Source organism: Chelon labrosus (genome assembly GCF_963514085.1).
Source record: "Chelon labrosus genome assembly, chromosome: 1".
In the NCBI taxonomy this organism is placed as follows: Eukaryota; Metazoa; Chordata; class Actinopteri; order Mugiliformes; family Mugilidae; genus Chelon; species Chelon labrosus.
This window is the reverse complement of record NC_140337.1, coordinates 31,761,216-31,788,574: the sequence shown is the minus strand read 5'-3', so window position 1 is coordinate 31,788,574 and position 27,359 is coordinate 31,761,216. Positions and strand designations below refer to the sequence as shown.

The 27,359-nt window shown below is 43.5% G+C and overlaps 1 protein-coding gene across 1 annotated transcript in view; it reads left to right on the top strand.

The window, feature by feature from the left end:
- The window catches only part of rbm46 (RNA binding motif protein 46), a gene marked incomplete at its 5' end in the record, with an annotated part of 20,858 nt that extends 5,674 nt beyond the window's left edge, over positions 1 to 15,184 (top strand). Inside the window, 3 exons of the mRNA XM_084550976.1 lie at positions 4,224 to 4,432; positions 8,384 to 8,486; positions 14,775 to 15,184. Of these exons, the coding sequence (XP_084407102.1) occupies positions 4,224 to 4,432; positions 8,384 to 8,486; positions 14,775 to 15,049 (587 nt within the window). The 3' untranslated portion in view covers positions 15,050 to 15,184. The remainder of the gene's footprint in view (positions 1 to 4,223; positions 4,433 to 8,383; positions 8,487 to 14,774) is intronic.
- Between the last annotated feature and the right edge of the window lie 12,175 nt (positions 15,185 to 27,359).

Below are 27,359 nucleotides of genomic sequence, written 5' to 3'. Positions count from 1 at the left end.
ACCTCCTCTTCCTCTCCTCTCCTCCTCTTCTTCTCCTCCTCCTTATGTTTCTTCTTCTCTTCCTCTCCTACCTCCTCCTTCTCCTTCCTTTTCTCTCCCTTCTCTTCCTTCTCCTCCCTCTTCCTCCTTTTTCTTCTTGCTCCTCCTTGTGCTTATTCTACCGCTCCTTCTCCTCTGTCTTCTTGTCCTCCTCCTCTTCCTCCTCTCCTACCTCCTCCTCCTTCCTTTTCTCTCCCTTCTCTTCCTCCTCCTCCTTCTTTCCCTCTTTCCCTTCCTTTCCACCTCCCCTGCTCCTTCTCTTTGCCCATTCCTTCCTCCTCCCCCTCCTCCTCCTCCTCCCTCTTCCTCCTTTTTCTTCTTGCTCCTTCTTCTCCTCCGTTTCTTCTTGTCTTCCTCCTCTTATACCTCGTCCTTCTCCTTCTTCTTCTTCTCCACCTCCCCTCCTCCTCCTCCTTCTTCTCTTGTTGTGTTTCCAGTAGATGTGCTCCTCCTCCTCTTCATCAGTAATCTTCATCAGTGATGTAAACACATGTATGTGATCAGTCTCCATGGAAACAGTTCATCTCTGATCAGGTTGAACTGATGAATTTGCTCCTAAATGATCTTTAACCTTTAGTTTCTAACAGGAAATCTTCTTTAGATTCAATAAACCATCGCTGACACAGCTCAGTCAGACCTCCTCCTCCTCCTCCTCCTCCTCCTCCTCCTCCTCCTCCTCCTCTTCCTCCTCCTCCTCCTCCTCTTCCTCCTCCTCTTCCTTCTCCTCCTCCTCCTCCTCCTCTTCCTCCTCCTCCTCCTCCTCCTCCTCCTCTTCCTTCTCCTCCTCCTCCTCCTCCTCTTCCTCCTCCTCCTCCTCCTCCTCCTCCTCCTCTTCCTCCTTTTTATTTTTTTGCCGTATCTTTTATAAACCACATTCATTAATCCAGGATGTTCTCCCCGGAAAAAAAAAAAAAAGAGTTTCATCGTGAACTCTCCCACAAATGGACGGTTTGAAATATTAATGAGGCGGACGGATGTGGAGAGAAGAAGAGAGGAAGAGGAGGAGAGACTCTGGGTGTGAAGAAGAGGAGGAGAGACTCTGGGTGTGAAGAAGAGGAGGAGAGACTCTGGGTGTGAGGAAGAGGAGGAGAGACTCTGGGTGTGAAGAAGAGCGACGCCAGTTTGTTTCCTTCGTTTAAACGACTTGAAACTTTCTTTCTTTTTCTTCTGGTTCTTCTAACGGTTCTCCTTCTTCTGGTTCTTCATCTTCTGGTTCTTCTTCTGGTTCTGTTTCTTCTGGTTCTTCTAACGGTTCTGTTTCTTCTTCTGGTTCTGTTTCTTCTTCTGGTTCTGTTCTTCTTCTGGTTCTGTTTCTTCTGTTTCTTCTGTTTCTTCTGGTTCTTCTTCTGGTTCTGTTTCTTCTGGTTCTTCTTCTGGTTCTGTTTCTTCTGGTTCTTCTGGTTCTTCTTCTGGTTCTGTTTCTTCTGGTTCTTCTTCTGGTTCTGTTTCTTCTGTTTCTTCTGGTTCTGTTTCTTCTGTTTCTTCTTCTGGTTCTGTTCTTCTTCTGGTTCTGTTTCTTCTGGTTCTTCTGGTTCTGTTTCTTCTGGTTCTTCTTCTGGTTCTGTTTCTTCTGTTTCTTCTGGTTCTTCTTCTGGTTCTGTTCTTCTTCTGGTTCTGTTTCTTCTGTTTCTTCTGTTTCTTCTTCTGGTTCTGTTCTTCTTCTGGTTCTGTTTCTTCTGTTTCTTCTGGTTCTGTTTCTTCTGTTTCTTCTTCTGGTTCTGTTCTTCTTCTGGTTCTGTTTCTTCTGGTTCTTCTGGTTCTGTTTCTTCTGGTTCTTCTTCTGGTTCTGTTTCTTCTGGTTCTTCTGGTTCTGTTTCTTCTGGTTCTTCTTCTGGTTCTGTTTCTTCTGGTTCTTCTTCTGGTTCTGTATCTTCTGGTTCTTCTGGTTCTGTTCTTCTGTTTCTTCTTCTGGTTCTGTTTCTTCTGGTTCTTCTTCTGGTTCTGTTTCTTCTGGTTCTTCTTCTGGTTCTGTTTCTTCTGGTTCTTCTTCTGGTTCTGTATCTTCTGGTTCTTCTGGTTCTGTTCTTCTGGTTCTTCTTCTGGTTCTGTTTCTTCTAGTTCTTCTTCTGGTTCTGTTTCTTCTTTTTCTTCTTCTGGTTCTGTTTCTTCTGGTTCTTCTTCTGGTTCTGTTTCTTCTGGTTCTTCTTCTGGTTCTGTTTCTTCTGGTTCTTCTTCTGGTTCTGTTTCTTCTGGTTCTTCTGGTTCTGTTTCTTCTGGTTCTTCTTCTGGTTCTGTATCTTCTGGTTCTTCTGGTTCTGTTCTTCTGGTTCTTCTTCTGGTTCTGTTTCTTCTGGTTCTTCTTCTGGTTCTGTTTCTTCTGGTTCTTCTTCTGGTTCTGTATCTTCTGGTTCTTCTGGTTCTGTTCTTCTGGTTCTGTTCTTCTGGTTCTTCTTCTGGTTCTGTTTCTTCTAGTTCTTCTTCTGGTTCTGTTTCTTCTTTTTCTTCTTCTGGTTCTGTTTCTTCTTTTTCTTCTTCTGGTTCTGTTTCTTCTTTTTCTTCTTCTGGTTCTGTTTCTTCTGGTTCTTCATCCTCTTCGTTTTCTTTTGACAGCTTTGACCCTAGCCAACGGCCCCTGACACAAGAAGGAGAAGTAGTTTTGACGCTACGTGGACGCGGTTCTGGTTCATGGCAGAGATCAAATAAATAACCCCCCCCCCAAAAAAATAAAAAATAAAAATCCTGTCCCGCAAAATCCCGAGGCAAAGACTCCCAAATCCCGTCCCGCTCCCCATGTTGGCGCCCTCACCGCATTGCAGCGTCATTGTTTAATTTAATCTCCGGCTCCGTCCCGCTACCGTTGATTATGTGCACTATCCCGTCCCTATCACGTTACCAACGGTGAAACTGACTCCCATATTCCCTCGGGACTACCGAAAAATTGTCCCCCTCTAATTCCATCACCTTGGGACCCGCTGTCTTAGAGTAACAGATCATTTATTTAGTAATATCACGTCCCTCTATGGTTAACGTTTGAGTTAACTACTCCCGCGGACACCGTGGAGTTTCGCTGCGACGCGTGTGTTAACATGTGAAAACTAATTAGTCTGCTGGACCTTCATTGACCTTTTAACATAAAGTGTGTCGGCGCATGTTGTTGCCAACGGAAACATGAATAATAAGCGCCTGCCGCTGTTGTAGATGAAGTGCTTCTTCACGTCACTGAAGGGTCGACAGCAGAAAACACTGAAAGGCTTCAGAGGAAGAAAATAAGCAAAGTGAATCAATCAAGCCTCAAAAAAAACAAACAGATATCTGACAACTGGTGTTTTAGACTTAAAACGAGTAGATTAGTGTTGATCCAAGGGAAATATGAACAGTTGAGTCACTAAATAATCAGTTTTTAATGTCAGGAGATGAGGAGGAGAATTAGTTTTGCTCTTGTCTGTGTTCATCTAAAACATTAACTTCAACACCAACTAATAAAAGCTGATTTAGATTCATTTACAGACAGAAAGAGATTTCGTCTCAGCTAGGTCGTCTTTATTTTGCAGCGTGGCTGAGAGGCCGTGGTGAATCTTTATTCATAACTGGACTCTGAAGCCAGTAGTGGAGGAAACTCGCTGATTGAAGGAGATTAAACTTATTTCTGGGAAGGAAGGATGTGTGGTGGTGGTGGCGGTGGTAGTAGGGGGGTAATAGATGGGAGGTGGAGCGGCGCTGACTCAGTCTCATTTTCTGGTTTAATGAGGGCATATCTGGGAGAGGAGAGAAGCTCCATTCAGTCAGAGTAAGAGCTTTTAATGAACTGAACTTCTACTGATGAATATTTTTATAATCCACAAATCTGTTGGTTGTTTTCTTTGGTTGAGTGTTAATCATTAAACTTCTCATTCGGCCGTTATCTCGTAGCTTCTGCTGCTTTTATTGACAACAAGACGCAAACTAATCCAACTTATACTGATTTAAAATGTATTTCCTGAGTCTTAGACAGGGACATTTAATTGCGGTTTGCAGTTTATGTCAATAATCAGAAGGACATGGTTTATAAAAACTTTACGATTCACAACAATCTTGATTTAAAAGATGGTAGTCGAGGGTTGATCTGACCAGAAACATAAATAAACACTATTGTCTTTCAGTTTAAAAGAATAAAAACATTTGAGGTGTCTAAAGGACGCCAGTAAGAAGCGACTCTACAATACATCAAGTAAACAGACATCTGTTGTTGTGTGTTTTTGTCTCAGTGCCGCCCGAGGACTTGGACAGGGTCATGTTCCCCCTGCTTCCCGGTACGTCCTTGTCTCCGACCAGCCTCCTGTCCCTGAAGCAGAGCCAGATCTGCTCCGCCGTCAGTCTGCTCGAGTTCTACTGCCGCAAGAACTACTGGTCGCCGCCCGAGTACCACCTGTACTCCACGCCTGGACACGACGGGAAGCTGCTGCTGCTCTACAAGGTCTGAGTCTGATAGTTTACCCCCTCGTTGTCCAGCTCAAGGTTTGAACCCTGGAAGTTTCCATCCTCAGAGGAACCAGGACACTGCTGAGAAACATCTCTGATGATGAAGGAAATAAATAAGTTAATGAGGAAATAGTTCAACTCCACATGGCTACTTTGAATAATGAAATGAATTTAATTTATTTAAGTTTCTAGTTTAGTTTGGTTCTCAGCTCCAAGACCAGAATCTCTTAAAAGTCTCTCATTACTAATGAACAGACGTCACTGATTCATGTGATCATTTCTACTAGTGGATGAATGAAGGAGTTAAACTCCTCTTCCTCAGATCAGCCCTGTTGAGTAGGTGGTCTTTAATGTGACCCAGGACTCATTGTGTGTTCACACTACCAAAGGAAGGAGGTCCCATGCGTCCCAGACCACCTCCACATGTGGACTGACACCAGATCAGTGTTCACACCTGGACCTGTTTAACCTGGACACTAGAGACCAGACCAGTGTTCACACCTGGACCTGTTTAACCTGGACACTAGAGACCAGACCAGTGTTCACACCTGGACCTGTTTAACCTGGACTCTAGAGACCAGACCAGTGTTCACACCTGGACCTGTTTAACCTGGACACTAGAGACCAGATCAGTGTTCACACCTGTTTAACCTGGACTCTAGAGACCAGATCAGTGTTCACACCTGGACCTGTTTAACCTGGACTCTAGAGACCAGATCAGTGTTCACGCCTGTTTAACCTGGACTCTAGAGACCAGATCAGTGTTCACACCTGGACCTGTTTAACCTGGACTCTAGAGACCAGATCAGTGTTCACACCTGGACCTGTTTAACCTGGACTCTAGAGACCAGATCAGTGTTCACACCTGGACCTGTTTAACCGGGACACTAGAGACCAGATCAATGTTCACACCTGGACCTGTTTAACCTGGACTCTAGAGACCAGATCAGCGTTCACACCTGGACCTGTTTAACCTGGACTCTAGAGACCAGATCAGTGTTCACACCTGGACCTGTTTAACCTGGACTCTAGAGACCAGACCAGTGTTCACACCTGGACATGTTTAACCTGGACTCTAGAGACCAGATCAGTGTTCACACCTGGACCTGTTTAACCTGGACTCTAGAGACCAGATCAGTGTTCACGCCTGTTTAACATGGACTCTAGAGACCAGACCAGTGTTCACACCTGGACCTGTTTAACCTGGACTCTAGAGACCAGACCAGTGTTCACACCTGGACCTGTTTAACCTGGACTCTAGAGACCAGACCAGTGTTCACACCTGGACCTGTTTAACCTGGACTCTAGAGACCAGATCAGTGTTCACACCTGGACCTGTTTAACCTGGACTCTAGAGACCAGACCAGTGTTCACACCTGGACCTGTTTAACCTGGACTCTAGAGACCAGACCAGTGTTCACACCTGGACCTGTTTAACCTGGACTCTAGAGACCAGACCAGTGTTCACACCTGGACCTGTTTAACCTGGACTCTAGAGACCAGACCAGTGTTCACACCTGGACCTGCTTAACCTGGACTCTAGAGACCAGACCAGTGTTCACACCTGGACCTGTTTAACCTGGACACTAGAGACCAGATCAGTGTTCACACCTGGACCTGTTTAACCTGGACTCTAGAGACCAGACCAGTGTTCACACCTGGACCTGTTTAACCTGGACACTAGAGACCAGATCAGTGTTCACACCTGTTTAACCTGGACTCTAGAGACCAGATCAGTGTTCACACCTGGACCTGTTTAACCTGGACTCTAGAGACCAGATCAGTGTTCACGCCTGTTTAACCTGGACACTAGAGACCAGATCAGTGTTCACACCTGGACCTGTTTAACCTGGACTCTAGAGACCAGATCAGTGTTCACACCTGGACCTGTTTAACCTGGACTCTAGAGACCAGATCAGTGTTCACACCTGGACCTGTTTAACCGGGACACTAGAGACCAGATCAATGTTCACACCTGGACCTGTTTAACCTGGACTCTAGAGACCAGATCAGCGTTCACACCTGGACCTGTTTAACCTGGACACTAGAGACCAGACCAGTGTTCACACCTGGACCTGTTTAACCTGGACTCTAGAGACCAGATCAGTGTTCACACCTGGACCTGTTTAACCTGGACTCTAGAGACCAGACCAGTGTTCACACCTGGACATGTTTAACCTGGACTCTAGAGACCAGATCAGTGTTCACACCTGGACCTGTTTAACCTGGACTCTAGAGACCAGATCAGTGTTCACGCCTGTTTAACATGGACTCTAGAGACCAGACCAGTGTTCACACCTGGACCTGCTTAACCTGGACTCTAGAGACCAGACCAGTGTTCACACCTGGACCTGTTTAACCTGGACTCTAGAGACCAGACCAGTGTTCACACCTGGACCTGTTTAACCTGGACTCTAGAGACCAGATCAGTGTTCACACCTGGACCTGTTTAACCTGGACTCTAGAGACCAGACCAGTGTTCACACCTGGACCTGTTTAACCTGGACTCTAGAGACCAGACCAGTGTTCACACCTGGACCTGTTTAACCTGGACTCTAGAGACCAGACCAGTGTTCACACCTGGACCTGTTTAACCTGGACTCTAGAGACCAGACCAGTGTTCACACCTGGACCTGTTTAACCTGGACTCTAGAGACCAGACCAGTGTTCACACCTGGACCTGTTTAACCTGGACTCTAGAGACCAGACCAGTGTTCACACCTGGACCTGTTTAACCTGGACACTAGAGACCAGATCAGTGTTCACACCTGTTTAACCTGGACTCTAGAGACCAGATCAGTGTTCACACCTGGACCTGTTTAACCTGGACTCTAGAGACCAGATCAGTGTTCACGCCTGTTTAACCTGGACACTAGAGACCAGATCAGTGTTCACACCTGGACCTGTTTAACCTGGACTCTAGAGACCAGATCAGTGTTCACACCTGGACCTGTTTAACCTGGACTCTAGAGACCAGATCAGTGTTCACACCTGGACCTGTTTAACCGGGACACTAGAGACCAGATCAATGTTCACACCTGGACCTGTTTAACCTGGACTCTAGAGACCAGATCAGCGTTCACACCTGGACCTGTTTAACCTGGACACTAGAGACCAGACCAGTGTTCACACCTGGACCTGTTTAACCTGGACTCTAGAGACCAGATCAGTGTTCACACCTGGACCTGTTTAACCTGGACTCTAGAGACCAGACCAGTGTTCACACCTGGACATGTTTAACCTGGACTCTAGAGACCAGATCAGTGTTCACACCTGGACCTGTTTAACCTGGACTCTAGAGACCAGATCAGTGTTCACGCCTGTTTAACATGGACTCTAGAGACCAGACCAGTGTTCACACCTGGACCTGTTTAACCTGGACTCTAGAGACCAGACCAGTGTTCACACCTGGACCTGTTTAACCTGGACTCTAGAGACCAGACCAGTGTTCACACCTGGACCTGTTTAACCTGGACTCTAGAGACCAGATCAGTGTTCACACCTGGACCTGTTTAACCTGGACTCTAGAGACCAGACCAGTGTTCACACCTGGACCTGTTTAACCTGGACACTAGAGACCAGATCAGTGTTCACTCCTGGACCTGTTTAACCTGGACTCTAGAGACCAGACCAGTGTTCACACCTGTCGTGTGTCTTTGCTTGTGTCCAGCCCTTGAGAGGAGACAGGAAACAACATTAAATCACTTCTCATGTTCTATGATTGCGTTAAGTTGAGTTACGATCACGTCTGACGTCCAGTGACATGAAAACGAGCTGCAGTAAAACAGGTGAACATACTTTATACAGCAGCGCTGCTCTAATGGAAACTAGCCTCATTAAATATTCATATATGTTAATGTTCCTCTCTGCCACAGACACAAAGACATAAAGTCAGTAAACACATTTGTTTATTATAGTGTGTGTGTTTGTGTGTTTCATTGTGCAGGTTGTGATGTCGTCCACACAGAACACCTACATCCCAGACAAGCTGTGTGTTCTGCTGGACGACGCCAAGGAGCTGGCAGCGCAGACCACCCTGATGAACCTGGGTACCGACCAACACACGTGTACCGACACATGTTCAATGAGCGGCTCTGTCGGCCCTCGTTGGTTTAAACAGAGCAGGGGATTAACACGGCGACACACAGTATAGTCAGCTCTGGGGTGCCAATGAATCAGGACTATGTCCAGAACCATCAGGTCCTGACCCTGGTCTCTTACTATATTAACCCTCTGGCAACATTAGGGATATTTTTGGTCCGTTTGGCCAATTATTTTCCTCTTCATCTGGCATCATCATCATCATCATTTTAGCCGTGGTAGTGGACATGGCACAGTTCATTGTAACGAAGTCTCTATACAAAGTTTAAAATTCAAAAAAACTATCAAAAATTTTATCATTTTGAGGATTTTAACCCTTTAAATGTCAGTTAGATTACTTAAACTGTTGTTTCGTATATGACCAGGATGATCTAAAATATTGACGTGATTGCATTATTAGTTTTTGTGTAGCATCAGATTTAAAATTTATTTATTTATTTATTTATTTCTGTCGTCTTGTGACCTTATTGGACAAACATGTCCCATTGACTCCCACTATAACCACATTTTTTAATCTCTCAACCATGACACAATATAAACATTAATTCTGCAATGTTAAGGTTTCACTTTTGAGAAAAACTGTCAAATTAGTCATTTTTAGCATCGAACACTAAAATCAGCCATTTCCCCTTTATAGGGCCGAGGCATTAAATGTTTGTTGTTTCGCTTTTGTTTTATTGAGCTTAGCTGTGTGTGTCTCATTTTATGTGTTCAACCGTGACTTTAAGTCATAAAACTAACATTTAAAAGGTTAAAATCCTCAAAATGATGGAATTTTTTGGTCGTTTTGTAAAGTGCTGACGTGGTTCAAGAGATTTATGCAGAAAAGAAAAGCAGAGACAAATATTAATCAGTTAAGTTTTTATAGCAGCTTTTTGGTCGTGGACATGTTTGTCCTTAATGACTCAGGAGGGCTGTGAATTAAACTGATGCCTCACGAGAAGCGAGAAGTTTGTTCTCGCGTCTTGTTCTCGACACGTCAACCGGGCAGAACTTTTTTCTCGTGTGGTGTCCGGCTACTGTTCTGTGATTGGTCGGAAATTGGAAGTGGGCGTGAGCTCCCAGATGCTAATATTCTCTCCTGGGTAGAGATGGGTGGGTGCATGGTGAGTGTACGAAAATAATAAGAAAAGTATCTCGTCGTCCGTCTCCTGCATCTCCCACAATGCTTAGCAGGTGCGACGTTTGCTGGAGTGGGCGGGGCATTTCAGTTTCTCATGAAGTTTAAATGACCTGAACTTTTTTCTACAACTGAGAGCGGAGAATGTTACATTAGATCAAAGGTCTTCAACGTTTTCCAATGTTTTTATGGAAAAAAAAATTATCGACCTCCCTGCAGTACCTCTACGGACCCCCTAGGGGTCGCGGACCCCCTGTTGAAGACCTCTGCATTAGCTAGTAGAAAACACCCTGATAGTAATGATATCATTCTGAACTCATTCAGCAACCTCTTGACTATTCTGCTGAACATGTGACGGGCCAATCAGATCGTGTGGGCGGGGCTTAATGTGGTGATGGATAGAAGAGTTGACCAGTAGTCATACAGGTCGTCTGAGCACCGTGGAGTTGGAACTAGTTTCCACTTGGAACTAGTTTCCAACTAAATGTCTGTGATTAGTTGGAGGACTGTTGGAACACCCGTTAAGTTTTCAGGTTTTCTCCAAAGAACATAAACCGTCATCGTGTTCGTTTTGCTCCGGCGGACAACGTCAACAAATCTATAACCTGATGGTGAAGCCAGTAGAGTCTTTATCGATCTCACTGGTGCAGAGGTTTTCTGAGAGAAACTCATACGAGACCCCCTCTTGCTTTTAATGACATTTTTTACGAGCTGATAATAACCCCCTCCCACCCCCCACATCACTTCACACATGCATTTTAAAGCACCCCCATTTGTATTCATACTACGGGACACTCTTATCTCAGCAGCCTGGAGCCACATCGGCTCATTAGTTAGAAATACTACATCTCTCCATCATCACTTATTCACAGTTTTGTCTCTTCTTCAACATTTTATTGCAGATGAGGCTCATTTTTTAATTAATTTCATGTCATTGTAGTTACTTAGTTCACCTCTAGACCCGATCTAATTTAGTTCAGGTGCTGTGCTTTGATTTGCCCTTAGTTAAGGACTCATTAAGGCGACCGTGTTGAGCCTCCATCTCGTTTCATCCAGCGGGAGCTCCCTCTGAGCCAATCACAACACGGCCCGTCGGCAGCGTCCCTCAAAAACCTGGCAGCAGGGTCAACGCGTTGCTCCTTGGAGAAGTTCTGTTCAGTGGCAGATATCTCAAATAAACATCAGCCGCAGACGGGAAGCAGCCTCCGGTGAATATGATCAGTTATCAGCGTGTTAACATCTGTGCTCCCGAATCATTCTCAGCTGTTAAATCCTGAGCAGCGAACACACATTTACACCGAAGACCGGATTAATTAATCTGTGAGATGATGAGCTGACCAGCCTCGTTGGAAATCCAGTTGAAATCCAGTTAAGTGTTAATGTTATATATGAATAAATATAGGAAGAAGCAGTGTTCACCTTTTAAAGGCTAATCTAGAAACATCTTTAGCTCCATCTCAATGCTAAGCTAATGTATTTAAGTTAAAACCAGAGGTTGCGCTAGACTTTTTCGTCATTTTGACTGACAGGGTCATAAAAATCCCGTCATAATCTATTTTTATCCGTCACTTTTTAAAAAAAAAAAAAAAAATTAAGATTTTTTTTTATGATAACAATGACATATTCAATATCATTTAATTTTCATTCATTTTTATTCAGTAGCGGTGGGAAAAAAAATTCGGGATCTGGCTCATAACCGGCTGTCAATTGTCAGTTGAGTCCTACCACGTCTGATTGATATATAATCAATAAATGTCACCATTCAAACATCTTACATCTCATCTCAGCAGAAAAACAAAACACGTACGATCCGACTTGACCACTAGCAAACTAAGACACTCACTCACTTACGCACAATACGCAGAGAAACGAAACTTAACCGACTCATAACCGGTGCTCGTGGATCCCTGCTCAACCAAGAGCCAATTAATATGCTCACTCGCCACCAAGTGGTCAGGGTGTGAATTGCAATCTGTCATTTTGACAGGAAAATATTCTGTTAACGCGACCCCTGGTTAAAACGTTCTTCTTCAGGCCACATCTGCACCAAGTCCGTCTTCAAAAACACTTCAACTAAACACACGTGTATTTTGGTACCAGTAACTTAGTTGTCTGAACACTAAAACTGCGAGCTTATAAGTAACTTATTAGTTTACAGCTTCTAGCTAAGCTAACAAATCGACTGGCTGAGGTGTCCCAACTCCGCTGGTGGGCGCTAAGTTAGCTAATGGTAACCATCCAGGAAAGAACCAACTGTATAGAGTGATGCTAGCGGAGACGCATGCTCCTTGGGACTGCTAACTGCTAACTGCTAACTGTCCGTCAGTTGATAATCTGAATAAAGATTTGATGAACAACATTGTTCACAACAAAAGAAACACCGGTTGTTTGTTGGGTGACTTTAAATGCTTAGCTGCTATCAGGAGATGTTGGCTAACGTCACCTTTAAGTTGTTTAAACTACAACCAGGTCAACAAAATGTCCGACTTTGAACCTAGAGACTGGCTTCAAACTACTCGAGGAGGAAATCTTCATCGTCCCTCAGATGTCTGTCCTGACGTTCCTTACCATAACCATAAGTACCATAAATGTGTCTGTTGGGGAGGGAGCCTGAGTGCACCATTAAATCTGTGTTGTTCAGAGTGGGACACTAAGAGGTCATCAGTGTGAGCAGCAGTCAGAAAACGGGTCGTTTTAGAGGCTGGAGAATGACTCCTAGTTTAAATGGTTCCTTCACTGCGCTCTGAAGAACCCACCAGCATCCAATAAAAATGTTTCTTTGGCGTTGAGATGTTATCGTGAAAGCGTGAAGAGGAACGCAGGGAGTGCCCCGGCTACAGTGGTGCACGCTTTTAATCAAACTCTCTTACACTACATGCATTTTTTATTCTGCTCGCTGCTCCACAGGGAACACGAGATGATATATTCTCCTGCATCTTCCCTTCCATATTCTCTCCCCCCCCCCGTCCCGTCCTGTCTTCCTCTCTGGCTGCTGACATCGGCCAGTCCAGGAATCCTATAAGTGATTTCAGGATAATATTTAATTGGGATCTTATCTTAACCAGTTTTTCTTTTTCACCCACAAATCCATGTTAGTTTATGGAAAATTATTGCATGGCCCATATATGACAAAGATAAATAAGATATAAAATAGGAGCAATAACGTAAAATACTGTAAATGTTTAGGTGAAATGTTGGCGTATCCAGATTTACTTCTTATCAGAATCAGAGTCTGGTAGCAGCAGAGGTTGTGCTAGACTTTTTCGTTGTCGGTCATTTTGACTGACAGGGTCATAAAAATCCCGTCATAATCTATTTTTACCGTCACTTTATTTTTTAAAAATGATAATGAAGACATATTCAGTAGCATTTGATTTTCATTAACTTTAGGTACTTTTTTCGGAACAGTATTGACTTTAAATGGTAACAAAAAAACCACAAACAACAAAAGAAAAAAGTTAATGCTGCCGACAGTCAATGCTGCCGACACGTCTTGTCCGTACTCGGAACGGGACTGCTAGCGTAAACAGCTCTTAGACGGTACCGTAGGGCTGAAGTGCTTCGGTGGTATGGCAATTCCATTTTGGTAGCCGTTAGCTGAATAGACATAGACATATGGTTAGCCGAGCTCTGACGTGTGCATCAGTGTAATCGGTGTACCAGGAAATCGTGCATCGACAAAAGTTCCGCGATGTTTGGAACGCAAACCGCGATGAGAGACAAGAGCCAATTAATAAGGTCACTCGCCACCATGTGGTCAGAGGTGTGAATTGCAATCTGTCAAAATGACGGATGGCCTTCAGATTTTTCTGTCACATTTTTACAAAAATGGTCAATGACGTAAAATATTCGGTTAACGCGACCAACGTTGTGTCTGGAGTCATTTCCTCCAGGTTTTGATCGACTCTCTAAATAACTGTAAATCTCTAAAAAATCAACAGAACAAACCTCGGGTTTTACAAAGTGGTGGGAACGTCAATTCTGTGGGAGATATGACACTTTTTGAGAGGTTAAAAATTATGATATGACTGGTTCCTTTCTGTGTGGAGTTTGCATGTTCTCCCTGTGTCTGCGTGGGTTCTCTCCAGGTTCTCCAGCTTCCTCCCACCGTCCAAAGACATGCTGGTTAGGTTCATTGGTGATTCTAAATTGGCCGTAGGTGTGAGTGTCTCTCTGTGTTAGCCCTGTGATAGACTGGAGACCTGTCCAGGTTGGACCCCCTCTCTAGACCAATGACAGCTGGGATAGACTCCAGCAGACCCCCGCAACCCTTAACAGAAGAAAAAGATTCATTCATTCGTCTTATGTAACCGCTTGTCCTGTGAAGGATCATGAGGGGCTGGAGCCTATCCCAGCTGTCATTGGTCTAGAGGTGGGGTCACCAATGAACCTAACCAGCATGTCTTTGGACGGTGGGAGGAAGCTGGAGAACCTGGAGAGAACCCACGCAGACACAGGGAGAACATGCAGACTACACACAGAAAGGAACCAGTCAGCCCATGATGGATTAGAACCCAGAACCTTCTGGCTGTGAGGCATCAGTGCTAACCACCACACCACTAAATGATATTTATTCATACATGCAGATTAAAGGAGCGTTTAGCTAGCTCTGCTATCAAATAATTAATCTAAATCTAGACATGACGATAGCTGTACACGGTACGTTGACATAAAAATCTGTTTGAAAGTCATTCTGATCGTCTGATTTAATAAACAAACACTAACGAACACATGTCTGTAAAGAGACGCTCCAACCTTCAGTGAACTCTAAGTATATTTTAACTACATGACGACGTCTTCACTCCAAACCTAAAGACTTGATGAGAGGCTTCGATGAAATCATTTCACACTCTGAGCCTTTTTCGCTGCGATGAGATGAGCTCCCAGCAGCTCATGAATCACCCGTGGGTGGAGACCAGATGGTGTATTTAACTTAATTGAATCTTTACCGTCATCTCAACGCGCTCTGGATGAACCAGCTGATTTAGTTTAAGGATGGGAACGGATCAGCTGATCACTGATGACGAGGCTTAAACGTTTCATTTAAACCATGTTTGGTTTCATTTTTAATTGGATCCAGGTTGTTTCACTTGAACAGACTCTTCTTCCCTTTCAGACTCGTTCTTCCTCAACGGAAACTCGTGCGATTCTCCGAACGGCCCCCTGTCTCCGCTCGCCATGCCCCCGTTGTCCGCCGCCTCCAGCCCCGGCCTCCTCAGCTGTGGCGACCGGGCCTTCCCCTCCTGCTTCTCTCCTCTTCCTCCTCCTCATCCTCCTCCTCCGCCGACACCTTTCTCCTTCTCCACCATGTCTTCTTTCCCCTCGCTCGCCCCCACCCCCGCCTCCCAGACACAGAGGCTCTACATCAGCCCCCAGTCGCCTTCCTACTGAGGGTAAGTCACAAGTTTAGGTAGATAACTAAAATAATAAAGTTAAGATGCGAGCCCTGTTCACGCTTATAGAGCCGGTGGTTTCATTTTATCATCTTGGTAATAAATTACAGCTAAAGTTAAAACAGCGTAGCTCAGTTAGAGCGTTTGTAATGTCAGCTACAGGTCAATGTGTTAGTTTATGCCCTCCTCCTCAACTTTACTACCCTCTGGACACCTTTGTGGCAAAACTGCACACGTACAAAGAAACTGCCATAAATAGCATGGTTTTATTCTGTAATTAAAAAATGTGGATTGAATGGAAGTCTATGGGGCATAAATACTAATGCAGTCAAATCAGTTTTATTGCTAATCTTTGACATATTCAAGACTCTAATCACCACCAAAGCTCCATCCACTTACTGTTTATTTAATGGAAAATAATTCAGTTTTTGTGTTTTTTTTGTAAAAAACACTTAATACTTCATTTTTTCAGACTGGCATTTAAGGGGTTAATGTCCAACTATTTAAATTTTGGTAGTTTTGAGCAGAGATTTATGAAAATGAAGCAGAAACTAAAGAGTTCCTGTAGAAATTAATGCCACAAGCTGCAACACAGCCAATGATCACTAAATGAAGAAAAAAAAAAAAGTTGAAAAACTGTACAAATATGGACGAGGAGGACATAAAGGGTCGAACCAGGGGTGTCAAACTCAACCAGAGACAACCAGAATAGATATTTATTTAAAACGAGACACAACTTGTCTTTGTCATTCCAAGCCGTAATAAACAGTTTAGAATAAAACCAAGCTCGCTGATTAAACAAGTACAAGAGAACATCAGTTCATACGCCTGATCGGTGTGTGACCGCTGATTTAACAGGGTGGAGTCTACCCAGTGAGGGGCCTTAAAGGTGTATTTACTGGTCACCATGGCAACCTACACAATGTCTTCATGTCATCCAGTCTTGTGAAGAAGAGACGGCAGCCCGGAGGACGATCCACGGCGAGGGCGGAGGACGAAGAGCTCAGGACAGCCTCTGCTGTGATTAACATCGTTCCCAGAACAAGAAGAGAACAGAACAGTTCACCTCCTCCCTCTGTTTGATGTTTGTGTCTCTCCGCCAGAGACGAGGGAGGAGGAGGAGGAGGACAAAGAAGAGCGGGGACAGTGTTTGGTTTGACACTCAGCTGCTGCTTCTTCTTCTTCTTCTCCGCTGATAAGACGAAACAGAAGAAACGGAGGCGCTGTTTAGATTTTCACAGTCGGAGCAAACTCTGTTGAACGTCAGGACGTCGGCCTCCCTCCACCTCCTCCACCTCCTCCACCTCCTCCACCACCTCCTCGCGTCACGAGCTCCTGGAATTATCTGAGAACAAAATGAGAAGAAGCAGAGTTCAAGCTTCAAAGGCTTTTTGTTTTTCAACTTCTCTAAAGGTTTCAAACGATTCATTTGACACGTTCTCACCAACGACTGTGGTTTTAGTTAGATTAAGTCGGGTTTTCATGTTCGGCTCTGAAGGTTTGAAGACGTTGTACAGTTCAAACGAAACACAGGAGTTTTTAAAGTTTCTTCCTTTACGCTCCTGTCTTGTTTTATGTTTATCGATCTGCTCGTGGATGTTGTTCGCTTGCTTCTGTCCAGTTCTACCTCATATTTGAAGTCTTGCTTGTGTAGAAAGTTCCTCTGCTGTTTCTTTACTTGATTTCCTTGAAGGTTTAAGGTGAAATATAAATATATTGTTTGTTAAAAGTAGAGTTTGATTCTTCTATAGCCAGGTCAGCGTCCTTTATTCAGTGAATCAATCAATCCAAGCCACACCTCAATGTGATTTTATTTCCACTGGTTTTTAATTTTAATTTGAAATCACTTTAAAGAAAATGTTCCACAAAAGTATTTATTTAACTGTCCAACCATTGAAAGTCCAGTCAGAAATCAGGAAAAGCAGCACTTTGATCAAATATTCTGTAAAAAGTCAATGATATGTTTTAATGAACGTGACCCTGATGGAAATATTCACCGACAAAAGGAAAAGGCAATTAAGGGTTTGATTGCAAATGAGAACACGATTACATTTTCAAACACGTGGAATGAAGGGTTTTTACGTTTAAATATTTAACGTGTTGGAGTTTTAAATCTCAGGTCGTTTGTTCTGTCCAAAGTTTTGGAATAAAACTGAAGCTGCAGTGGATTGATTGACGGCTGGTGTTGTTGTCTGTTCTGTTTGTCACATGACGTCTGTCTGTCTGTCTGGGAAGCAGCAGCTGAGACGCTACACGAGTCTAATCCAACAAAATGCAGCTGCTTATTGATCAACTAAATGTCACACTTAGAGCAAAACGTTAGTGGAAGTCTACCTGGTCTGTCATGCTAATCATTAGCATCCCCCTTCAGCAACAACAACTCGAAGGCCCTGCCCCCTCAACCAACCATCAGACTAAACTCACTACGAGTAGTTCAGACACTGAAGCACCCGTCTTCTTAGTTTGACGCTGGAAAGCCGGTGAATCTTCTCGACTACAGCGGTGGACGATTTCATTTCTTGGCGGCGTGGAAGATATTGGATCTTGGATTGCTGAAAGAACCTCCCTTTGCTTTTGACGATCAGACTCTGTTTTGGTGTTTTGGTGGGATGGACGTAAACGTTGATGTTGCTGAGTTTTTGCAACCCCAGTTGACTCGTTTAAATAATTGTACCCCCATGCCTTCTGGTCAGTCTTCCCCTTTTACTACAGCGTTTCCCACAAAATGTCATGAGACATTGGCGTTTTTTTGTCTTTGAGGGTTAGGGTCTCTGTTGAGACGTGGCGTTCTGTGGACAAATGTATGTTTTCATAAACAGTCTCTTGCAGTGCTAGCTAGCTCTTATAATCTTATAATAAGCTAGTTCACGTTACGTCTGGAGTTGTGTCCTCTGGGTTTTGACCAACTCTCTTTAAATAACTGTAAATCTCCAACGTCAAGAGAACAAACATCGGGTTTTTTAAAAAGCGCCGCTAACGTACATTTTTATTAGTGAACAACACAAATAGCTTCTCGTGCTACGTGAGTTGTACGTGTCGTGCTTTCGGGAGCATTTGAAAACACAACACAAGCACAACGTTGTTTGAAACGTGCAAAAACATTTCCAATTCATTAGGAGACCACGGTGGAGTAAATTTGACCCTGGCTGGCCGCCGTAGTTTTACCATCGTATGGGAAACCCTGTAGTGATTTGTGTTCCAGGTGTTTATTTAGCCTGGAAGCAAACTGGACTCTCAATTTGTTGGATGGAAAGTTTGTTCTGGAGTCTCTCCGTTGGGAACTGATTCTGCTCCAGCAAAGATCTGCCGGGCCAATCAGACAGTTTGGGGGGCGGGGCTTCATGTGGTGATGGACAGAGGAGTAACAGTAGTTTTTTCTCTGTTGAAACATAATGAAATCCAGATGTTATCAGAACTGAGTGTCTTTCCTCCTTCCTCAACATTTGTCTAAACTCTGAACCGTCGTTGCCTCAGAGAAGGAAACTTTCTTCTTCACTCATCTTGTAGCAGGAAATACCAATCAAACATTAAAGCAGATGGAGAAGTTATCTCCCGAAGTCCACCTGGAAAAAAACATTGAACAGACTTTTCGTAAGGTTTCTCTTGTCCCGAGGCTCGATGTTCCTTCTAAATCCCACCTCAGGGTCCAATCTAGTCGATCACAGCTTTCAGCTTTTTCAGCCGCTGTGTTCAAGGTCATGTGGGAAGTTTTGAACCTCAACTCAGTTTAAGTTCTGAAAGTAAAAAGCAGAGAGACCACAGTGCTGTGATGGCTGTGAAAAGTACATCTGAAAACTGCAAAATGGAGAACGTATCGAAATTGCTTTTTAACAAGTTGGTATTGTTAAATATGTTTTGCCTTTGTCGTCGACTTAAGTGGTTCAAGCCGAGCGACGTGAGTGGCGTCTAAGAATGAAAGAAAGCGTACATTGATTATGAGATTACATTCAAAGCTTTGACGTCGGTAGAGACGTGTGAGAGCAGACAGAAGCGTCGCCCATTTCACGTCCCCTAAAGTAAAAAAGACAACAAAAGTGTGTTGACGTCGTTTAAAAGCAAAATTTGAAATACCCCCAAAAAAGCACTCAGTTGTAAAAGTAGCCTGGACCTAAAATGTAAAGAATTAATACCTAATAGCATCCAATTCATTAATACACAGGATTAGATGTTACAATCCCTTGTGCCAAAATCCCAGGCAAAACACATTTAGAGGCCCTGTCCAGCTGAGAAACCCTAACAAACCTACGGTCATGTGATATGACGCTTAACCTACAATCTAAATAAACTAAGTAAATGCTGCTGGCTTGTAGGCCCACAGAGCAGCAGAGGATAATTCAAACATTGTGAAACATAAGCTAACCTAACGCTGCTGGCTTGTACGGCCCGCTCAGCAGCTAACCATAGCTACCAAGCAACATGAAGACATCAGGAACCTGGCCTAAACAACAGCAGTATGCAGCATGTCATTGGGGTTTTCAAGTGGGCACCTCCCTTCACCGATATTTCGTTAAGTTAGGCCCACGACACCTCGAGAAGGCTTAACAGTGAATTCCAGCGTCCTGGAGTCACCCCCCTCCACACCGCCACTGCAAAACCCGTTTTTCTCACCATTTCTCACCATTAATATTAGACAGCAACTAATATTTCAGTAATTAGCCTAGTCCTTTTATGAATCACGACACAAACAAATCTACCGTGGTTCGCCCCGTTGATGCGGACTAAACCACGAAACAAACAAACAAACAAAACTACCGTGATTCGAGACTAAATCCAAGACTTTTAATCCTAGACTGTAGAAAAAATGTCTCCACTTACTGCCATTGGTCAAACTGAGGCTAAACTCCCGGGGATACGGGCGGCGCCATCTTGTGACTCACTCTTGTTTGGTTAATTCTGCGCCAGAAGAAGAACAAGAAGAAGAACTAGAACCAGAAGAAGAAGAGAAAAGTTTCCTGGAGATTTATTGGACTGAATCCAGTCGACTCCAGGAGAAGACAAGGAAAGACTTTAGGAAGACACAGGAGACCAACTCTACGCCATTTAATATCATGATCAAGGGACAGAAATCGTTGATGAAATGAAGAACCTTCGTCCTCAGTTCCTCGTTTTGGTTTGATGGTCATCTCTGAAGAGTCCTGGTGTTGGTGTCAGTTCTTGAGGCCACTGTGCTCACGGCTCTAGAAGTGGTTTTATATTCTTCCCTCTGATCTTCGTCTCTCCAGCACCAGACAGTGAACAACTTCCCGAGACTCGTTCAGTTTGTTTGTTTGCTTTGACTCGGTTTGATCCTCCGTCCTCGTCTTATCTGCTCGGCTGTTTTTTTTTCCCGCCAGCGTTCATGGCTCAGCAGCTTTGTTGTAATCAGACGCCTCTACCGGGCTTCAAAAGTCGTCTTTGCTGATGGAGGAAATGGAGTTTGCTCTTTAACGAGGTGGAAGCAGCCGTTCGGTTTGGTGTCCTGAGAAGAACTTGTTGAGATTACCTTTCTTTTCATTTTATCGCTTCTTCTTTAACTTTCCCTTTACTTTCTTTATTCATTTCACAATTAAAAGTCTTTCCTTTCTCCTTTCTTTCCAGTTCACCTCCTCCTCTAGTCCTTTATTTTCCTCCTCCTCCTTCATCCACGTTTTCCTCCGTCCTCTTCTCCTCTCTCAACGTTTTTCTCGTCTTCTGTGTCCTTCTTCTTCTTCGCCTCATTTTCTCCTGCTCCTCTTCCCCCCAACAGTTGAGCCAGAGGGAGGAGATTGACTAAGAAGGGGGGAGGTGCAGGAGTTAAACAGAATGGGTTATGAAAAATGGAAACAGCAGGAGGGAGTAGGATGAAGAAGAGGAGGAGGAGGAGGAGGAGGAGGAGGGAAGTCAATATTTGTGTCAGTGGCTCTAATTATGAGAAGAGAGGAACGTAGGATGATCAGCAGGGGGGAACAAAATCGAGTCAACGCAGTTGATGTTTAATTTACTCCCTCCTCCTCCTTCTCCTCCTCCTCCTCCTCCTCCTCCTCCTCCTCTTCTTCTTCTTCTCTTTACTGTCGTCTCACTTTGTTGCTTCGCCAGCACAGTTTCCTTTTTACCATCCCGTCTTCTTGTCTTGTTTTCGGTGGCGCTGGGAGTTCATTTTCCAGTCAGGCGTCTCGGAGGACGCCTTGCTCCGCCTGACTCCGCCCATCTGCTTTCAAACAAACAGACACAATCAAAGACGGAGGCTCGGAGGCGCCTCGTGTTCGGTTTCACTTTCTATTCAACTCAGTTCAGATTTTTTATTGAGGACACCGCTCGTGAGGCCTCCGCTAAACAATAAAATAAAATTCCACAGTGACCAGGCATTTACACACGGACGAGAACCATCATTGGCTTCACATTTCTAGGTTTAGCCAAAATTATTTCCTTTGCGGTTTAAAAAAAATATATATATACAATTAGCTTTATTTGTATAAATTCACAGTGCAGCTTAAAAGTGTCCAAGAAAAGACAACACTCAACAACCATGGTGTGATGGACAAAGACACTGCTCTCCAACAAGAACATTTCTAAACATGTGGACAAGACAGAAGACTATTGGGACAATGTTTAGTGGACAGATGAGACCAAAGTAGAATAGTTTGGTTTAAATGAGATGAAACAACACTGCATCATTCCAGCATCAGAACCTCATCCCTCCATCAAACATGGGGGTGCTAATGTCCTGGTTTGGGCCTGTTCTGCTGCATCTGGACCAGGACGACTTGTCATCATTGATGAACCAATGAATTCTGAATTCTACCAGTGAACTTTAAAAGAAAATGTCAGGACATCTGTCCATGAGCTGAATGTGAAGAGAAACTGGGTCATGCAGCAAGACAACGAGAACCAAGAACACAAGTAGTTCTACAAAAGAACGGTTAAAGAAGAACAAGATGAATGTTTAGGAACGGCCAAGTCAAAGTCCTGACCTTAATCCAATAGAAATGTTGTGGAAGGACCTGAAGCAAGCAGTTGATGTGAGGAAACCCACCAACATCTCAGAACTGAAGTGGTTCTGTTCTGAGGAATGGGCTAAAATTCCTCCAAGCTGCTGTAGACCACTGATCAGCAGTTACCAGAAATGTTTAGTGACAAGGAGGTCACAGCAGATACTGGAAACAAGGAGACTCTGACTCACTGATATGAACAGGTGATTAATTTTCTTAAATAAACAAGCCCACGTCCTCTTAAAGGTCGACCCATCACTCGTTTGGAGGCTGTGAACTAAAACAGAGACAGAACAAATAAGCAAATTAACTGGACTGGAAGGAATTTACCACTAACCCGTTCCTCAGGGACCATGAGCCACGGACTTAGAGTTGATCAAACAAATCACCTCACCTCATCCCAAAGCTGCTTCAGTAACTAGCCTATAAGTTATATTAGGCTTTTAATGTAATATTTTAGCAGCAGCAGGCAAATCTGCAGAAAATAGACAGTACAAGAGAAGAAGAAGAAAATGTTTGTCCTCCAGATGACCAAGATGTCTCTAACGTTGATTGGTTTGTACGGAGCCAAATCTGAGGCAAAAGTTTAATTAAGTTGAAAAGATTTAAAATGATCTTGAACTTTGAGACGTTCCTAAATCAAATTGTTCAAATTGAACAACCGGTTGCTTTGCTACCTCCGTGCTTCTTGTCCCTCTTGGAAACTCCCAACATTCCCAGAAAGTTGACGTGGAAAGATTCACAGCAGACCTCCACGCCTGATCCTTCAGGAGGTTTTAATCAGATTATTGGAGGAGTTCCAGTCTCCGTTCAAGCACAGTAACTAAGTAGAACACCTTAAGAAGCCTCATGAGGGACTAGCATGCTTGTTACCAGCGCAACTTTGCAGAAGAGGGATGAAAATGGATGGATGGAGATTAAATTAAAAAAAAGGAGGTTAGATACTTCTGTAGAACGTAAACATAACCCCCCTGGGATCGTTCTGGAGGGGGTGAATGAGCCTGAGCTGCAAATAAAAGTGTAGCTTTCACATCCGGTTTTAATCCCTTTACCTCGCAGGTGCTGAAATGTGGCGTAATTGAATTTAATGAGCTCCACCGGGTGGCTGGTCTAATTTTATCTTTCTCAAACTCCCAAAAAAAAAAATCTTCCTGTGTGGACTCGAGGTGTCCCCCCGAAAAGAAGAGGAAGAAGAAAGCGGCGCTGCATCACATGGGATTAGTTTGTGCACGAGTCGTCACTGTACAAATCAGACACGGCAGATTTGCACGGAGATTAAATTGCAGACGTTCATCCTTCAATTACAACAAAGCCGGTCCTCCGGGGCCCCCTGGGAGACGTCGGTCCCTGGGGAGAGGTAGCTGCAGTCTTCCCTCTGATGTTCAAACCAAACTCCGGGCTTTGAAGTGGAGCCCAGAAGGCCTCTTTTCCTTCAGAGTGTGCCTTCACGGAGACAGAAAAATGGACCTGAACACTGCCAGAGCGTCCCTCCAAGACATAAAGATGGACGCATGTCTTCCTGTTTGAAATCTAGGTCCCGGGAGACATGAAGGCAGCGCCCTCTGCCTCAGATGGAGGGTGCATTTGTTCTGGGGTTATTTTCGGCAGCAGCGGGGTCACGTTGGAAATGAGAGAAATTAGTTTTTGTCATCGTTGTGTTTCAGGAAATCGCGCGAAACAAATGTGGTCGTTACGAGATCCTCTGGTTCCATTTCACAGTTCTGATTAGACTGTCTGCAGAGCAAGACTCAAAGTAATGTGCCTCTAATGCTCATACTTTATCTCACGGGAAAGTTCAGAGCCGTGAAACTTTCCTGACCTCAGACCTCGGCCATCCATGTGGTCCGATTGTCAAGGAGATTAATTGTAATCACATTTTTATCTTTTATTTATCTTCAGGTCACAGTTTCAACGTTTTTGATCTACAAGTTAAACGCTACGATCTGATATAGGCGGCAGATTTTATCCCAACTTGAATTAATTCAATAGAAGAAGACAAAGGTCGTCATCTTGGTTTGACGTCCTCTGTGGATTTACAAATAATCTTTATTTATTTTTATTCAGTTTGGATTATTATTCAGATTTTTGCTGATTAAAGACCAAGTTAACCTCAACATGCTAACATGCTAACTCTCACTCTAGCATGTTGCTGTGCCAACGTAACTGTGAGTTATATTAGCTTAAATCCCAACTGAGTTTTGGAGAAGCTCAAGACTTTCAGGTAGCGTGTTAATGTAACCTACATTAGCATGTTGTAATGTACATTAGCATGTTGGCATGCTTATGATACTATAGAGAAGTTATGCAGTTATTATTCCTTCCAAGATGGCTAACAACAACTACAACTAAAATTAGCCTCAGCTGCAGTGTCCTTATATACCAAATCTATCTAAAGTACTATCTTAGCATGCTAATGTAACATTGTATGTTTAATATTTCATGTTGCAACGCACGATACATAGCATAGGTTATTGGCATGCTACATTTGCATCCACAGATTACATTTTCTAAGGTGGCTAACCCTCAGTTAGCCTCGTTGTCACATTTGTACAGAACAATATGACATAAAATTGACGTGTTTTATTTTAGCTAGCTACGTTAAGCAAATAGTAGACTACATCTAAGAATAATTAGCCTCAGCTGTTAGCATGCTGCTGTGCCAAATCTTGCTTCAGGTAGTAGCTACCCGATAAAATCTGATAAATATTTTATGTTGCGATATATAAAACATAAATTTACATCTAAGACGGCTAACCATCTGTTAGCCTTGTTGTCAGGCCTTTAGTGTGACAGTGGAAAGAAATAAGTCGGAAACGTTAAGAAGACTTCATTTAAGGTTAGTTAGCATCAGCTGTTAGCATGCTGCTATGACTTAGGTAGTATCTAAGCAGGTCAATGTGATAAATGTTTAATAACTTAGCTTATTGGCATGCTAAATGCTAGCTAGGTAGTGTAGAGGCTTTAGTGCGTCAGTGGAAAAATAAAATTAAAACAACAAATGACTTAAATACCGTACAGCTGTTTAGTTTGACTCCTTGTTTCCCTCTACAACAGAGGTGCACAGCTAACGTTATCATTTTATTTTTGACGGTTCTCTGTGAATTGATTTTCAAAGTTTGGTTAGAAACCAGACCTCCACAGTCCATTTAGAGATCTCGTTGTCCTTGTTTCAGCAGGCGTGAAGCGATCCTGTATCAGGTAACGCCGCACAAAATAAATCAAAAATACAAGCGACTCCACGGGCAACCAGGCAGTGGAACGATGTGTCACGATTCGTAGGTAGATTGTTCAGGTAGATGGATGGGAGGAGTGTGACCTCTGAGGAGAGGGATGGAGGTCGACCGAGACCTTCTGTCAGTGTCACCGACGCTTATCGCCAGCTATCCGGTTAGAAATGATTTATCATAAGGAAAAAACGAGGAGAAAGAAACAATCTGAGAGATGAAAATGGCCTCCAGGGAGCTCTGATTAATTTAAAGGAACGGTATCTGAGAGAAGAGACGAAATAAGATAGCTATACTATCTATAACCAGAGATACTAAACATAATATCCTGTTAGATTTTAGGGAAAGACAAAGACGATCGATCAGTCATGGTTTATAATTTGAAAGTGAAAGTAGACAGGTGTCAGAAAAAAGGTGAAGTCATTCGCTCAAGTGAAGGAAGCAGAGATTAATCAGCCGCTGTGTTTCTCCATAATGTCGAGTTTGGATCGAGTTAGAGCTGCAGAGATTATTGGCCTTTTATTAAAGCCCATACATCACCTCAGACTGGATCAATACCCGGCTGATTCAAACGTTTGGGAACGGTGAATGTGAAAAGTTTATTCAGATTTTATTTTATTTCAAACAGGCCTGAAGCTGATCTGTTAAAGAGCCGCATTAAAAATCTACAGCTTCACTCAAAAAAAACTCAGACAGAAGAACGAGGCAAGATGGGAAGTAAAGTCCAGAGAGGTTTTGTGATAAAGTTTTCATCCAAACTGAAGCAAATCTGCAGAGAAGAAGCTAAAGAAGACGGCTAAATATATTCCCTTAAAAAGAATATTTCTGTCATTTTAGGTACTTAATATAATGCTGATGTTTTGTTTTAGTTACTTGATGACATAAAAACAGGATGTGACATCATGATAACTGGCATAGCATCGTCTAAACACGCGTTCGTCTATTTCAAAGCTACTAAACTAGTTCTGCTGTGCTCAAGGATCTGAGGGATCTTTACAGTTTGCTTTTGTTTTGATAAATTGTGTTTAGTCTGACTGTCGGTGAATCAGTGTCGTTAACTAGCTAACTAGCTCTGTGTTAGCGATCGGTGGTTAGCATTTACAAAGTCTGAATCCACATAGGAGCTGGATTTATGTAAATTATTTAGGTTCAGTGTATAATCCATAGACTGTATATAAATGTGGACTACACGTCTCCACTTCCTCTCATTGGCCAAACTGATGCTATATTCCCGGGGATAGGGGCGGCGCCATTTTGTGACTTTGGAGCCAGAGTCTGATCAGTACGGTCTGAGGGCGGAGCCACGTGGAGTCGTGATATTGATGCCCCGCCCACACTTCCTCCAGACTCACTCACGTTTTAGTTTAATTAATACTACGATCTGCTCTACCTCCACCTGTTACAAAGACATGTTGGATCATACACTGTACTTGTTTTTTTAAATGTTTTTTACAACTCTCATGGTCCCACGGGATCGCTTTACGGCGCAGTAGGCGTGGCAACTGGTGGTCACCATTATGTCACATCCTGTTTCTGTTTCACGTCCCGTCAAATCACTAACTAAAATGAAACTTGTCCAAACAATTGACATTTGAACATTCATCAACATTATGTTAACTACCTAAAATGACAGAAACCATCCTTGACGTGTATTTTAGTGTTTTAGTTTGGTCCAAGTCCCGCCCACTAACATGGAGGGGGTGGAGCTTATGACCTATACTGCAGCCAGACACCAGGGGGAGCTCTACTTGCTTCGGCTTCACTTTTGAGGAGCAGTTCATCTTTATACTGTCTTTGGTTTAATCCCACATTTCCCTGTAACTGGTGGAGGTGGAGCAGAGCGCAGTATTAAACCAATCACTAGTGAGTGTCGAGGAAGTGTGGGCGGGGCATTCGATAACTCAAACAAGGTGGCACCGCCCGTATCTTTGGAACTCTAGCGTCAGTTTAACCAACCAACGGGAATCTTTTTTTTCCTACAGTCACCGGGCTTACTTCATTAGCTTAGCATGTTAGCAAGCTAGAGTCAAGACTCAGGTGTTCAGATCTTTCCTGGTGGTGGTGCCGGTCTCTCATGCGTAACAATCATACTTTTTTATTGGATTTAATTTTGTATTTTTCGTATTTTCGTGTGTGT